The sequence below is a fragment of the Budorcas taxicolor genome, chromosome 14 (genome assembly GCF_023091745.1).
Source record: "Budorcas taxicolor isolate Tak-1 chromosome 14, Takin1.1, whole genome shotgun sequence".
Lineage (NCBI taxonomy): Eukaryota > Metazoa > Chordata > Mammalia > Artiodactyla > Bovidae > Budorcas > Budorcas taxicolor.
In genome coordinates, this window is record NC_068923.1 from 14,232,402 (window position 1) to 14,247,112 (window position 14,711).

At 67.1% G+C, this 14,711-nt stretch overlaps 2 protein-coding genes across 2 annotated transcripts; one reads left to right on the forward strand and one right to left on the reverse strand.

The window, feature by feature from the left end:
* The first annotated feature begins 645 nt into the window (after positions 1 to 645).
* OPLAH (5-oxoprolinase, ATP-hydrolysing) lies at positions 646 to 10,461 on the forward strand. Its single transcript, XM_052651647.1, has 27 exons — positions 646 to 871; positions 1,331 to 1,554; positions 1,626 to 1,817; positions 2,318 to 2,417; positions 2,496 to 2,619; positions 2,783 to 2,978; positions 3,046 to 3,211; positions 3,297 to 3,435; positions 3,529 to 3,596; positions 3,724 to 3,989; positions 4,076 to 4,188; positions 4,274 to 4,444; positions 4,581 to 4,718; positions 4,799 to 4,937; positions 5,066 to 5,178; positions 5,413 to 5,564; positions 6,129 to 6,289; positions 6,370 to 6,471; positions 6,542 to 6,716; positions 8,179 to 8,363; positions 8,482 to 8,628; positions 8,712 to 8,846; positions 9,028 to 9,177; positions 9,287 to 9,444; positions 9,554 to 9,714; positions 9,886 to 9,983; positions 10,259 to 10,461. Exons 1-27 carry the CDS (start codon positions 646 to 648, stop codon positions 10,403 to 10,405), a joined length of 4,146 nt encoding a protein of 1,381 aa, XP_052507607.1. The 3' UTR covers positions 10,406 to 10,461.
* A 67-nt stretch (positions 10,462 to 10,528) lies between these two features.
* LOC128059661 (sphingomyelin phosphodiesterase 5-like) lies at positions 10,529 to 12,605 on the reverse strand. Its single transcript, XM_052652062.1, has 7 exons — positions 11,781 to 12,605; positions 11,614 to 11,686; positions 11,256 to 11,396; positions 11,063 to 11,152; positions 10,905 to 10,968; positions 10,693 to 10,828; positions 10,529 to 10,621 (listed from the first exon to the last, which is right to left on the reverse strand). The coding sequence occupies exons 1-7, from the start codon at positions 12,603 to 12,605 to the stop codon at positions 10,529 to 10,531; spliced, it is 1,422 nt and encodes a 473-aa protein (XP_052508022.1).
* Positions 12,606 to 14,711: the final 2,106 nt, after the last annotated feature.

The window sequence follows — 14,711 nt, forward strand, 5'->3', positions numbered from 1 at the left end:
AAGCCGGGGGTGGGACGGGGGCCAGGGTGTGGACCATGTCCCTACCCGTCTGGCCCCCTGTCTGCCTAGTCCCTGAGGTAAGGGGCCCCCCTTCACCTGCTGCTGCGCTTGGGAAGCCCCCTATCCCCCACCGTTCCTTTTCTAGAGCCCTTCATAGCTTGAGCCCACCTCAGACCTGGGCAGGCAGCCAGGCGGCTTTCAGTCCACAGGGGAGCACGGAGGGGAGGGGCAGCCAACCTCCCCGTGGTCACGGGACTGACCTGCTGTCTGGCGACATCAGCCAGAGTGCCGCAGGGTCGGCCAGGGAGGGTGGTGTGGAGGGCCCCCTGCCCACAGCGCCTGTGGGGAGCGAAGGCTTTCTCCAGGGTTCGAAGTCCTGGCTGCCGGGGCCCTCAATTCCAGCCTCCCGCGTCGCTCCCCGATTCCCCCGCTCCCCCCCAACCGCGGCGCGCTGGGGCGCTCTCCGAGGTCGTCTGGGCAGCCTGCTCCCCTCTCCCGGGGCGCCTGGAAGAGGCTTCCCGGGGCGTCCATGCCCAGCGAGCTCCGAGCCGGCGGAGGGCCGGGCGGCCGCCGAGCCCAGGTGCCCGCGGGTCGGGCCGCGGGGTGGGGCCGCGCCTGCACAGTCCTTCCTCCGCGGGGATCGGCATGGAGACGCCCGCTGCCCTGCGGCCCAGCTCGGCCCCGCCCCGCCGTACTCGGGATGGCTCGCAGCCGAGGGAGGGGACGGCTCCTGGCCGCCCGATCTTGACGCAACCGGAGAGCCCGGAGCGCCGGGACCGGTCGTGCGGGGGGCGGGTCCCGCTTCCGGGCTGGGGGCGGGCGCGGGCAGGCTGCCGAACGGACGGCGAGCGACCCGGAGCCGACAGGCCAGGTGGGGACCCTCCCCGCTCCTCTCCGCACGCCTCGCCCCCGATCGCCCCCGCTGCGCGCTCCTCCTCGCCTCCCGGCCCCCGCCCCGGCCGGCCGTCTGCGCAGGCTCTGCCCGGTCCCCGTCCCCTCTTGCTCCAAGGTCGAGCCTTCGGGCAGTGGGCCTTCTCTCACCTGCCCCCAACGCACGTGCTTCTTCCTGCCTAAAGGGTCCAGAAACCCCAGCCCCAGGGCTCCTACTTCACCTCCTCCTCGGCAAGTCCTGCTCCAGGAGGCCCTGGGTTTCCGCGGCAGCCCTGGGCATTGGAACTGGGGAGTAGGCACAGGGGGCATTAGGCCCAGCCCGGACTTACCCAGCTCTGGCTCCACCCAGGGCCCCTTCTGGGCCCGGAATCCCGTCCTCTCCCCATCCCAGCTCTGCTCAGGGCTGCCCGCCTGTGGATGACCCACTGCCTCTGGCCAGTTCTCCCAGGACTGCCGGCTGAGGAGTCGCTGCTGGACTCCAGCCCCATCACCATGGGTGGCCCGGAGGGGCGCTTCCATTTTGCCATCGACCGTGGAGGCACCTTCACAGATGTCTTTGCCCAGTGCCCAGGGGGGCACGTGAGGGTCCTAAAGCTGCTTTCAGAAGACCCTGCCAACTATGCGGACGCCCCCACTGAGGGCATCCGCCGCGTCCTGGAGCAGGTGGGCAGGGCAGGGTGGCAGGTGGAGGGGTCTCTGGGCCAGAGGCCTGAAGGCTGACCACGTGGTTCCAGGAGGGGGGCGTGCTGCTGCCTCGGGACCGGCCGCTGGACACCAGTCGCATTGCCAGCATCCGCATGGGCACCACAGTGGCGACCAATGCGCTGTTGGAACGGCGGGGAGAGCGGGTGGCGCTGCTGGTGACGCGAGGGTTCCGAGACCTGCTGCACGTGGGCACCCAGGCCCGCTCGGACCTCTTTGACCTGGTGAGTTCATCCAAGTCAGCAGTGGCTGACTCCATAGAACACGTTTTCCCTGGGGTGCCTGGGCCCCTCAGGGAGGGCAGTCCTTGGAAGGGTCAGTGCTAGCCCAAGGCCACAGCTGATAGCAGATTCTGGACACTCATGATGGGATGCTGCGTCTCCCCAGCCCTGAGTGGCCATGTGTTGTTCTGGGCCTGTCCTCCACTCTGCCGCGTCCTGGATGCTGACCCTCACCCCTCTGCGGGGTTCTGGGATGGAGCAGCTCTATGAGGGCAGACAGCTGGCAGCACTCAGATGCCTGGGGGCAGAGAGCCACCCTGGGTGGGCCTTCCTTGGGCCACCCAGTCTGACTGTCTCCTGGGACCATCCTGTCTGACTGTGTCTCCTGGGGCTGTGGACTGGCCCGCTGAGACACATCCCCTAGCCTGCATCGACCCATCCACGCAGGACCCCAGCAAGGACCCTCAGGCCTGGGCCACCTCTGAGCTTCTGCCCGCCCTCAGGCCGTGCCCATGCCCGAGATGCTGTATGAGGAGGTGCTGGAAGTGGACGAACGGGTAGTGCTCTATCGAGGGGAGCCGGGTGCTGGGACACCCGTGAAAGGTACGGCGCAGCAGAGTGCTGGGGGCGGGGCAGCAGGCCCTGACAGCCTTTGACCCCGATCCCGCGGCTTCCTCCCAGGCTGCACAGGGGACCTGCTGGAAGTGCAGCAGCCTGTGGATCTGGGGGGCCTGCGAGGGAAGCTGGAAGGGCTCCTGTCCCGGGGCATCCGCAGCCTGGCCGTGGTGCTCATGCACTCGTACACGTGAGTGGGCTGTGGTGGGGCGGGGGCAGCGGGCCGGTCCGGAGTGCTGAGGGTGGGGGGCGGGACGGCGTGCAGGGCGCGGGCGGAGCGGGGCGGGGGGACGGGGATGCGGGGAGCGGGCCAGCGGGCGGGGTTGGGTCTCAGTGGCGCTCGGTTCTCCTAGGTGGGCCCAGCACGAGCAGCAGGTGGGCGCCCTGGCCCGGGAACTGGGCTTCACGCACGTGTCGCTGTCCTCTGAGGCCATGCCCATGGTGCGCATCGTGCCCCGGGGGCACACGGCCTGTGCCGACGCCTACCTCACGCCCACCATCCAGCGCTACGTGCAGGGCTTCCGCCGTGGCTTCCAGGGTCAGCTCAAGGTGAGACCCCCTCCCAGCCCGCCCCTGGCCCGCCCCACCCCGCCCCTCACCGCCCGCCTGCCCACAGGACGTGCAGGTGCTGTTCATGCGCTCCGACGGTGGGCTGGCGCCCATGGACTCCTTCAGCGGCTCCCGCGCTGTGCTCTCCGGACCTGCTGGGGGCGTGGTTGGTTACTCAGCCACCACCTACCGGGTGGAGGGCGGCCAGCCAGTCATCGGCTTTGACATGGGAGGTATGAGGGCCCGAGGGTGGGGTCCGGGGGCCTCAGTTGCTGGGCTGGGTAGCATCTGGGTCTCCTTGCTCCCCACCCCCACCAGGGACGTCTACCGATGTGAGCCGCTATGCTGGTGAGTTTGAGCATGTTTTCGAGGCCAGCACGGCTGGTGTCACCCTTCAGGCCCCCCAGCTGGATATCAACACGGTGGCAGCAGGTGGGGGCTCCCGCCTCTTCTTCAGGTCAGCACCATCCCGCACCTGTGCGGACACCCCCAGCCCCACCTCCCTAACCCGCCTCCCAGCACGCCTCCAACGCCAGTCCCCTCTCCAAAGGTCCGGCCTCTTCGTGGTGGGGCCAGAGTCTGCGGGAGCCCACCCTGGCCCCGCCTGCTACCGAAAAGGTAAGCGCTGGCATACTGGCCCTGAGACCCTTCCAGCACAGCCCAGCCCCTCCCCTAGCCCCAACCCCACTGGCCACGCCTGGCACCCACCTACAGCCCCAGCCCCCACACTGTGCACACCTCCCAGGGGGCCCTGTGACAGTGACGGACGCTAATCTGGTCCTGGGTCGCCTGTTGCCTGCCTCCTTCCCCTGCATTTTTGGGCCGGGAGAGGATCAGCCACTGTCCCCAGAGGCGTCCCGAAAGGCCCTGGAGGCTGTGGCCACGGAGGTCAACAGCTTCCTAACCAACGGGCCTTGCCCGGCCTCCCCACTGAGCCTGGAGGAGGTGGCCATGGGGTTTGTTCGTGTGGCCAACGAGGCCATGTGTCGGCCCATCCGTGCTCTCACGCAGGTACGCTCACCGCTGCCCTTGCCTGTGGGGGGAGTGGGGGGGGCCGGGTGGATGGGGGGGCCACTGATCCCCTTGTGGTTCCCCAGGCACGAGGCCATGACCCCTCGGCCCACGTGCTGGCCTGCTTTGGGGGAGCTGGTGGGCAGCATGCTTGTGCCATCGCCCGGGCCCTGGGCATGGACACTGTGCACATTCACAGGTGTGTCTGGGTGCAGTGCGTGGGTCCGGGGGGCGCCTACTTTGGGAGACACTGTACTCACTGCTCTGCCATCCTTGTCCTGTAGGCACAGTGGACTGCTGTCGGCGCTGGGGTTGGCCCTGGCCGATGTGGTGCATGAGGCACAGGAGCCCTGCTCCCTGCCCTATGCTCCCGAGACCTTTGCGCAGCTGGACCAGAGGCTGGGCCGCCTGGAGGAGCAGTGTGTGGAGGCCCTGCGGGCCCAGGGCTTCCCCAGGTGGGGCTCTGGGGGCTACCAGGCCACCTCACTTGGGGTCCGGTCAGCAGCAGTCGGGGAGGGCTGGGCTCTGAGAGCTGCAGGAGGCGCCCCCGCCCGGCCCCCCATGCGAGCACCCCGCCTGCCACCATCACAGGTCCCAGATCAGCACTGAGAGCTTCCTGCACCTGCGCTACCAGGGCACGGACTGCGCCCTGATGGTGTCTGCCCACCAGCACCCGGCCAGTGCCCGCTCGCCCCGAGCTGGTGACTTTGGGGCGGCCTTTGTGGAGAGGTATGTGACCTCCGCCTCCCAGGAGCCCGGGCGCACGGGTTGGCCTGGCTGCCACCCCTGACAGTCCCCTCTGGGCTCAGGTACATGAGGGAGTTCGGCTTCATTATTCCTGAGCGGCCGGTGGTGGTGGACGACGTGCGGGTCAGGGGCACGGGCAGCAGCAGCCTTTGCCTCGAGGATGTCCCAAAAGTCCATAGTGGGCCTCCCCGGGTAGATAAGGTTAGTAATCCTGCCTGTGCCCACCCACCCACCCACCCATAGCTACTGGGATACGAGGACAGAAGTGGAGGGGGAGACGCAGGGAGAGCTCCGGGCCTGGAACCCTGCTCACCTCGCACCCTCCTCAGATGACCCAGTGCTACTTTGAGGGGGGCTACCAGGAGACCCCTGTGTACCTGTTGGGAGAGCTGGGCTGTGGGCACAAGCTTCAGGGGCCCTGCCTCATCATTGACAGCAACAGGTGGGCTGAGGCTTGGCTGGGGTGGGGGTGTGTGGGGTGAGGCCCAGTGTGAACTGTGGGGCCCTGGCTGGGGAGGGGGGTGGGCGGGGCAGTCCTCTGGCCCCAGCTGCAGGAGTGTGGAGGACTTTTGGGTCCCTTCATGGTTGGGACGTTCCTTGGCCTGGGCATGTGGGGAACCTGGTTGGGTGGGGGTCTGGCCTGGCTCCTCCAGCCCCTCTGCGCCCCTGCCCCCAGTACCATCCTGGTGGAGCCAGGCTGCCAGGCAGAGGTGACTGAGACTGGGGACATCCGCATCTCTGTGGGGGCCGAGACAGCCAGCATGGTGGGCATGCAGCTTGACCCCATCCACCTGTCCATCTTCTCCCACCGCTTCATGAGCATCGCTGGTGAGTGGCTGCACAGTCCTGCTCCCTCACCTGCTCCCTGCAGTGCAGGGGGGGGGTTCTGCTTGCCGGGCAGTGTGTGCTGGGGTGCCTGGCAGGGGTGTGCAGGGAGAAAGTGCGATCGGGGGAAGGGCAGAAGCAGAGCCTCTGAGCAGTGGGGCAGGCAGTGTGGCCCCGGCCCCGGGATGGACCTGCTGCACCTGCAGGTCTGGGGCAGGAGGGTGCTTTTGCCCTCCCAGCACCGTGTGATCTGGGCTCTGCACAGGGAACCCAGGCTCAGGGTCAGGCTAGGTGCTTGCTGGGGCCACCAACATTAGGTTCTTACTGCAGGAGGCAGGGTGTGGGGTTGATGGGGGCATTGGGCAGGACTGAGAAGGGAAGGGCTGCCCTCGGCACAGAGCAAGATGTCTGGCCACGTCCTCATGTGTCTAGGTAGACCGTCACCTGCTTCGGGTCCTGGGTCTGGGACTCAGAGGCCTTGAAGGCAGTGGGCCCTGCCCTTCTGTGCCCAGGACGGGCTGTGGGCGGCATGGGGCCGGCAGGCATCTGGTCACTATGTGCCCCCAGAGCAGATGGGCCGCATCCTGCAGCGCACGGCCATCTCCACCAACATCAAGGAGCGTCTGGACTTCTCCTGCGCCCTCTTTGGGCCCGACGGGGGGCTGGTCTCCAACGCCCCTCACATCCCCGTGCACCTGGGTGCCATGCAGGAGACGGTGCAGTTCCAGGTTCGGGAGGCCCCTTCCCCTGATCCCTCTACCCCTCAGCCCTGCCCCCTCCCCACTCTGCACCTGTCTCCTGGCTTCAGATTCAGCAGTTGGGGGCTGATCTCCACCCCGGCGATGTGCTGCTGAGCAACCACCCCAGCGCAGGGGGCAGCCACCTGCCAGACCTGACTGTCATCACACCGGTGAGGGGCGCTGCCCAAGGACCCATGGAGGAGGGCCACCGGAGCCGCTGACCGTTGCTCTCACCCCTAGGTGTTTTGGCCGGGTCAGACGCGGCCTGTGTTCTATGTGGCCAGCCGTGGGCACCATGCAGACATTGGGGGCATCACACCAGGCTCCATGCCCCCCCACTCCACCAGCCTGCAGCAGGAGGGTGCGGTCTTCCTGTCCTTCAAACTTGTGCAGGGGGGAGTCTTCCAGGAAGAGGGTGAGTGGCACTGGGCTGGTACACCTGGCTGCTTCCCGCCTGCCCTCCCCCCAGGCTGGCCTCCAGGCTGGGGGAGCCAGGCGGTGACCCCGCAGAGTGGTTGCACAGTATCTCTCAGAGATAATCAGAGGTGCTGAGCTAAGTCGTGCCTGGGCCCAGGGAGGCCTCAGTGGTTTGTGGGTGGGGAGTTGGCCAGGACACCCAAGGGTGCAGGAGAGGGAGAAGCCTACTTCAAGGTGGGCAGCTGCTTCTGTTTATAATTCGCACTTTGGTTTGCACTGGGTCTGGGGGCTGCAGAGAAACAGGGGTGCCAGGGGCTGCAGGCTCCTGAAGAGCTTCCCTGGGCCTGGGTCAGGGCAGTGGGTGGCGGGGCAGCTGTGAAAGGCGTCAGCCGGGCCCGAGCTGGTCTGCTGGTGCACCTGCTGACATGCAGTACATAGAGGGTCCGTCCGAGGATGGCCTGCAGGCCAGGAAGGGGGGTGGGGCGAGGGCTCTACCTGCCTTGGGGGATGCTGAGCCTCAAGCTGGGGACAAGGGTGAAGGTGGTTTGGAGGTCAGGGTTGGTGTCTGGTGGGATTTGGGCATGGGGGAGGGAATGAAGTTTGGACAGCTGTAGGATGGAGGTTCTGGCTTTGTGGTTGCTGAGGAGGTGGGGCAGCAGCTTTGGTGGAACCTGGGGGCAGGACGGCCAGTGTGAGGCAGCCAGGGGTGAGAGCCCCGGGGGCATCTCAGGGTGAGACCAGGTGATGGGTGACCGGACCATGTGCTGCTGTGGGTGTGAGGACACAGATAAAGGGGCCGAGGCCTGGCTGCTGCCTTGGTCAGTGTGGGGTGGGGGCAGAGGGCAAGGACCCCTGAGGGACATGAGCAGGCAGAGGACCTGGTGGCCAGGGAGCCTCAGAGAGGATCCTGACCCAGACTCAGGAGAGGCGCTTTCCTGAGGCACGGAGTGGTCCTTGGGGTCAAACCTGTACTGCTTGCCATGGGTGGAGTCTTTGTCCAGGTCTGCTGGGGCCAGGGATGGGGGGACAGACAGCCATGCTGATGCTCTTTCAGTGATTGGCCGTGGCCGCGAGTGGTGGGCCCTGGGGGGGAGGGTTAGGTAAGGGAAGTGGTTGTTCCTCTTGGCGGGAGGCCTAGAAAAGGCTGGAGAGTGGGCCAGTGGGGAGGTAGGGCAGGAGGAATGGAGGTGGTAGGGAGAGTTTGCTCGGGGAACCTGCGCCCTGCCCCTGCCCTTACCTCCAGCCCATGTGTGGTCACAGCAAAGCTACCTGTCTATTCTAGGGTGCCCTGGGGGACTGGGGTGTGAGGAGAAGTTTCAGCCGATGGGGGAAGAGTCAGCAGAGTGGTAGGGAGCCAGTGCTGGGCCAACACGTGGAGCCTGCAGTGCCCTGGCAGAGGAGCAGGGCACCAGGTGGCCCTGGGACTCCCAGGTGGCTCAGTGGCGGTCCCATCCATTTAGCGGTGACTGAAGCCCTGCGGGCGCCAGGCAAGATTCCGGGCTGCAGCGGAACACGGAACCTGCACGACAACCTGTCGGATCTGCGTGCCCAGGTGGCGGCCAACCAGAAGGGCATCCAGCTGGTGGGCGAGCTCATCGGGCAGTATGGCCTGGACGTGGTGCAGGCCTACATGGGCCACATTCAGGTGGGCCAGGGGCAGCAGGGCAGGCAGCTTTGTGCTCGCCCCCAGGTGGGTGGGCAGAGGAGGAGGGGGCACCTGGCCCACCTGGAAGGGACATGGCTGATGCTGAACTCCCCACCAGGCAAACGCGGAGCTCGCTGTGAGGGACATGCTCCGGGCCTTTGGAACTGCCCGGCAGGCCCGGGGCCTGCCCCTGGAGGTGTCTGCAGAGGACCACATGGACGACGGCTCCCCCATACGACTCCGAGTGCAGATCAACCTGACTCAGGTCAGTCTTCGGAGGGGGTACCTCCTCGGGCATCACGGGCACGCCCGGCGGGCTGCTGACCTCTCCCCCACTCTGGTGGGCAGGGTAGCGCGGTGTTTGATTTCAGCGGCTCAGGGCCGGAGGTGTTCGGCAACCTCAACGCGCCGCGGGCCATCACGCTGTCTGCGCTCATCTACTGTCTTCGCTGTCTGGTCGGCCGCGACATTCCACTCAACCAGGTGCGAGGGGCTGTGCTGTGTGCAGGGACAGCGGCTCCACCCCTAGCCCACATCACCCTCAGTGAGCCCGGGCGAGGTCAGCTCAAGGTCGGCCTGATCCTAGGGAGCAGGTGGTGTACTTTCCTCCACAGCCCCCGACCCCCACCTCCCCCCATTGTTGAGAGCCGCCCTTTGCCCTCAGGGCTGCCTCGCTCCGGTGCGCGTGGTAATTCCTAAAGGCTCCATCCTAGACCCTTCCCCCGACGCGGCCGTGGTGGGCGGCAACGTGCTCACGTCGCAGCGCGTGGTGGACGTCATCCTGGGTGCCTTCGGGGCCTGCGCCGCTTCCCAGGTGCGGTAGGCCCAGGGGACGCTCTGTGCGGCCAGAGGCGGGGATGGGCTGCGGGCGGTAGGGAGGGGCTGCATTCACAGCCAGCGCAGCGACCCCTTGTCCCTGCCAGGGCTGCATGAACAACGTGACCTTGGGCAACGCCCACATGGGCTACTACGAGACGGTGGCGGGCGGCGCGGGCGCGGGTCCGGGTTGGCACGGGCGCAGCGGCGTGCACAGCCACATGACCAATACGCGCATCACCGACCCCGAGATCCTGGAGAGCAGGTGACGGCTCGGGGACCCCCCTTGGGGGTCGGGGGACGGGGCTGGGCAGCGGGGCCGGGCGGCGCGGGGGCGGGGCCGGCTGGGCTGAGCTGAGCCCGGGACCGTGCAGGTACCCGGTTATCCTGCGCCGCTTCGAGCTAAGACTGGGGTCCGGGGGTCGTGGCCACTTCCGGGGCGGCGATGGCATTATCCGTGAGCTGCTTTTCCGCGAGGAGGCGCTGCTGTCCGTGCTGACCGAGCGCCGGGCCTTCCAGCCGTACGGCCTGATGGGTAGGTGGTTCCCTCCCCCCCCCCCCCCCGCCCGGCCCAGCCCCAATCGCTGCGGGGAGTCTGTTCCCCACCCACCTCCTGTCCCATCTGTCCTCCCGTTTAAAACACCCCCCTCCCCCATCTCTCACTTTCTTGCCTCCTGGGCCACTCCCACCTTGCTTCTTCCTGAAGGGGGTGAGCCTGGTGCCCGGGGCCTAAACCTACTCATCCGGAAGGACGGCCGGACAGTGAACCTGGGTGGGAAGACCTCGGTGCCCGTGTACCCTGGGGTAAGGACTGCGGCCTGGCCTGTCCCATCCTCACTCCCCCACCCCCAGTGGCCCTCATCCCACAGAGGGTGAATGGAATTGCGGAGATAAGCGGAGACCGAGTTTAATTTGGCTCCTACAAGAATAGGGAGCCGGAAAAAAAAAATAGGGGCCCGAGAACCCGGGCTCCGGGGTCCAAGCTGGCCGATATGGACACGTTGCCCTGTGGGGATGGGCCTGTAGCAGGAGGCAGGGCAGCGCCAGGCCCAGGCTGATCCTGCCCCTCTGCTCCACAGGACGTGTTCTGTCTCCACACACCAGGCGGTGGGGGCTACGGGGACCCGGAGGACCCCGCCCCACTGCCAGGTTCGCCTTTGCAGCCCCTAGCCTTCCCCGAGCGGGGCAGCGTGTATGAGTACCGCAGGGCCCAGGAAGCTGTGTGAAGGAGGGCCCACACAATAAAGATCCCTGAAGTCGCTTTTCCCTCTGGCGACTGGCCAGGCTCACGTTCTGTGTCACCGTCCGTCTTTCCACCTGTTCTGGCACCTGTCTCCTGCAAGCTGGCCTTAGGAAGACGTGGACACTCGGAGCCGAAGTCCCACGGCCAGGTGGTCTGTGAGCCCGGCCAGGGCAGTGCTGAATGTCACCTGCTCCACCTCCTGGAGGGCGGGAGGCAGGTTGGAGAGTCGCCCCAGCGCGGCAGGCCCGCACCCTGAGCTCTGGCACTTACCGGGCTCAGAAGGCCTCCAGGCGTGCTGCGGTAGGTGATGTAGTCCAGGCGCCGGCCCCGCCAGGACTCAGCTGGGGGGCCTCCACGGGGAGGGCCTGCCAGGTAACGGCGGCGCCCTTTCTTCTGCTCCAGGGCCCTGAGGAGGGGCCGTGTCACCAGGGTCAGGGCAGCTCTGCTTCCCGACCTTGTCTGACCCCCCGGTAGCCACTCACCTACGCAGCATCTCCGGCGAGCAGGCCACGGAGCGGCGGAGCTCGGAGGGTCTCAGCAACGTCCCTGGGGTGGGCGGGGAAGGGCATTGTCAGTGGGTGCCTCCGCAGAGACCGCCTGAGGTCCCCACGCCCCCATCGGGGTGCCCCGCCCTGCGTACCCAGGGCCCAGGGCTGCTCCCGGCGCGTGCCCAGCCGGCAGGGGTCCCGGAAGCAGCTGAAAAACTGGTGCTCCTGCTCCTGCTGGTGGTCTGTGGAGAGGCGACATTCGGGGTGTGTGTGTATGTGGGTGTTTGCGTGTGTGTGTGTGCGCGTGCGCGCGCGCGGGGTTGGGGGAGGGGCGGGCCGTCTTACCTAGTGAGCAGTTGTCGAAGTTGAGGTCACCCAGGAGCACGCTGAAGGCCACGGCCTCGTCACTCTGGCGGCTCTCCGCCTCAAACTGCCCGGCCCAGTCCAGGAGCACCGTCAGCTGTTTGCAGCGCAGGAGCCCGTCCTCTGCGGAGCGGGGTGGAGGAGCCGGTGTCCGCATCCTGGACACCCAGCTTCGCGCCCCGTCCCACCCTATCCTGATCCGCTAGCCCACCTAGGGACTCGTGGCGGCTGGGGCAGTGAATAAACTTTGCAAGGAGGGGAGGTGCTGGCCAGGGTTGGGACTCGCTGCCGCCGCCGACACGCAGAGGGGCCTCCTGCTTACGAACCCGGCAGGGCTCACCGCTGGGCGCGTGCAAATGTGTGCAGTGCAGGAAGCCCACGACGCGGCGCCCGTCCAGGATGCCCAGCAGCGCCTGCAACACCACGGACCTTGGCGCTCCTTCGCGTGTTCCACTCCAAGCCCCGCCCCTCCCTGGTTCCGCAGCGCCACGGACAGGGGACAGGTACCTGCGCGGAAAGTAGTCCCTTGGAGGCCAGAGCATCCTCGCCACGTGCGTGGGGGAAGGACTGGAAGGCGGCACGCAGCAGCGGATAGCGCGAGGCTAGCAGCAGCCCACTGCCCAGCAACTTGAGGTGTAGGCCGTGCTGCAGGCCGAATGTGCCCACGTCGTACAACACCGGGCCCAGATTAGACGCCAGGAGGCTCACCAGGCGTCGTTCTGCGCGAAGATCGAACGCCTCCTGCAGGCACACGAAGTCCAGACTCGCTGGCATGGCTCCCGTCAGCACCCCGCACGGCATCGCCTGCACTGGCGAACCGCAGCCTGTAGCCCCATAGGGCGAACTCCGCAGGCCGGCGAGCAACACGGCGCCCACGGCTGCGGCCCGCCGCTGCGTGTGCGGCAAGTTGTTGAAGCGCGCCAGCCCGTCGGGGAGCAGGCACAGATTTGCGCTGAAGAAGCCGAAGCTGCGCGCGGGCTCAGTGCGGGGGCACCAGGGCGCAGGGGGCGCCCAGCACCGCGGAGGAGGCTGGTAGCAGAAGGGACGGCGCCAGGCCTGCAGCAGCAGCCAGAGCAGCAGCGCCGGGAGAGTCAGGGGCAGGGCCGCGAGCAGCAGCAGCAGCGCGCCCGCGGCGCCTGCGGCGGTTCTCAGCCAGCTCTGTTCGCTCCGGCTCTCGGCCGGCGCCCAGCAGCCCAGCAGCTGGTCCAGGGCCCAGTAGGCCGGGAAAAGCAGCGCGCGGGTCAGGCGGTGGAGAGCGTGCAGCACAGGGTGCGGGAAGGGCGAGGGTCGTAGGGCGCAGGGCGTCGGGGGCCAGTTGGGCGGGGATGGCATGGCGCACGAGGCTCCTCGGCAGTGTGTCTCCGACGACTCATTGGCTTCCAGCGTGCGAGTCGATCCGTGCGTTCGTCCGCGGGAGCTGCAGGGGAGTCGCAGGGGTCAAGGCTACGTGGCACAGCTTGTGCGCGGGGCAGGGAAGGCGCTGTGCCCCGCAAGCTTGGGGGTGCGGACGCTGGCAGAGCCGCCCGGGAAACCGCCGTCTGCTCACTCGCGCGGAGTGTCTGCGGCGGTTGGAGAGAACCAAAAGGAAAGCAGAAGGGACCCTGGTCCCGCCCCAGAAGCCCCTCGCCCCGCCCACCTCTAAAAGCCTCAAGGAGAACCCGCAGACCACGCGGACCGGCGCAGCTCCTGGGTGCAGCCACACCCAACGGAGGCCGACCCTTTTCCCGTGTCCGGCGGCCGGACGGGAGTGCGATGCGCGCTGCGTCCAGCTCTCTGCCTCCTCCCGCCAGTCAGGGTGAAGTGGCCCTTCGCTCCTGCTGCCCAGACTGCGGCGTATACCCCACCCCGACCTGTGCCCAGGTTCGTGACGTCTAGCACCTGAGTACGAAGACACGCCCGCAGATGGGCGGACTCGAGGCAGCCTAACCAGCCGCCAGCTCTGCGCCGGCTCTGTGGGCCTACCACGAGAAACTTCCAGTCTGGGGGAAGGACCGTTGGTTCGGCTCTGCGCGGCCGGCCTGGCCTGCCGGGGCACGTGAGCCAGATGGGAGCCACTCTGTTGGGTCCCAGGACCGAGCTGCCTGGCCTTGCTCAGATGCTGCCTTGCCCTCCCCTCTCTGGCCCTCATCTTTCTCATTCCAGCTGCGAAGCGGTTCCTAGAGCTCTTAAACGGTTGACTCCTAAATTGCGCTGAAGCTTGGACCAGGATTGCCCTTTCCGCCTGCAGACACAGAGAAGGGGCTCTGCTCCCCGCACCCCTCCCCCTCCTCCCCCCCGCCCCCGCTCAAATTTTCCAGAAATCCTGGATCCCCTGTAGAAAGCAAGGTCTGGTGCTGGGTGTGCTCGTTCCTACCATCCTGTCGTTCAGCCTTCTCAGCAGACAGAGCTAGGCACACCTAGGGCTCTCTGCCTGTCTGTACACAGGGGCTCTGCCTGCCTTTCCCAGGGGTCTGACTTATCTGCTGAAGTAGGCCTGGGGGGAGGGGAGTAAGGCTGCAGAGAGGCAGCAGCTCTGGGGCCAGAGACCCCAGCTTGCCCAAACCCCCTCTCCTCTGTACCCCCTTGCTGGTAGCTGACATGAACCCATGCCCAGTGGCTCCTCTGTCCCCTAGTGATCCTCGGGCTGGTGGGCGGCGGTGCTAGAGAAGCCTCCTGGCTGGGGTCCGAATCCCCACCACCACCTCTGGGCTCCTCTCCTTCTGCAGGAAGGCCCTCTCTGCTCCTCATGCAGGTCCTGAAGGGACAAGCGCCCTGGCCTACACTCAGGGAATCCTGCACTCCCCACCAGCCTTCCCTCTCCGAGTCTATAGGTTACCTCCTGTGTCCCCTCCTACCCCATCCCACTCCTGCTCTCCCCTTCTGCTCTCCTGTGGCCTGTGCTGCTCAGCCACACCCCTTCAGTAGTGGGGAGCTGTCTTCCCAGCTCTGACTCTCACAGTCTAGTCCCTTCCTACGGGAGCCTTTGGCCTTGCAGGGCCCCCACCTCCCTGGGCTACCCAGTGCCCAGGTGCGAGTGAGTCTCTTTCTCCTGGCTCCCGTCCCTTTAATGTCCCTCTGCCCTTGATGAGGGTCCAGAAAACATGTCCCCACCCTCCTTGTCCCTGCCTGGTGCAGAGGGAGGCGCTCCTGTGCCCACAGCCTCCTCTGGAGCCCACTCTGCCTTCTGCTCTGGGTCCAGGCCTCACCCGGCTGCCAGCAGGTGGCCAGGGCTGTGGGCACACCCACACACCCCCTGCTAGCTCGGCTCCTTCTCACTTCCTGCTCTGGACACTCCAGGCCTCAGGCCATGTGAGGGGAGATGTGGGGCCTCTGGAACACCCCCTCAGCATGACAGCTGCTCAGATCTGGTCTTGGGGCTCTCTCCAGGGGCCCTGAGGGGCAGGAGCCCTCAGGGCAGACAGGACAGAAGGGCACCAGAGGGGGCGGCACCACCCAGGA

Bases quoted from the DNA above. Each gene is read 5' to 3' on its own strand.
- OPLAH (XM_052651647.1), top strand. From the start codon at position 646: ATGGAGACGCCCGCTGCCCTGCGGCCCAGCTCGGCCCCGCCCCGCCGT. The intron at 4,938-5,065 runs GTTAGTAATCCT...CACCCTCCTCAG, and splicing joins GGCCTCCCCGGGTAGATAAG to ATGACCCAGTGCTACTTTGA. The intron at 8,629-8,711 runs GTCAGTCTTCGG...TCTGGTGGGCAG, and splicing joins TGCAGATCAACCTGACTCAG to GGTAGCGCGGTGTTTGATTT.
- LOC128059661 (XM_052652062.1), bottom strand. From the start codon at position 12,605: ATGCCATCCCCGCCCAACTGGCCCCCGACGCCCTGCGCCCTACGACCC. The intron at 11,397-11,613 runs GTGAGCCCTGCC...CCCGCTCCGCAG, and splicing joins ACATTTGCACGCGCCCAGCG to AGGACGGGCTCCTGCGCTGC. The intron at 10,622-10,692 runs GTAAGTGCCAGA...CCCGCCCTCCAG, and splicing joins CTGGAGGCCTTCTGAGCCCG to GAGGTGGAGCAGGTGACATT.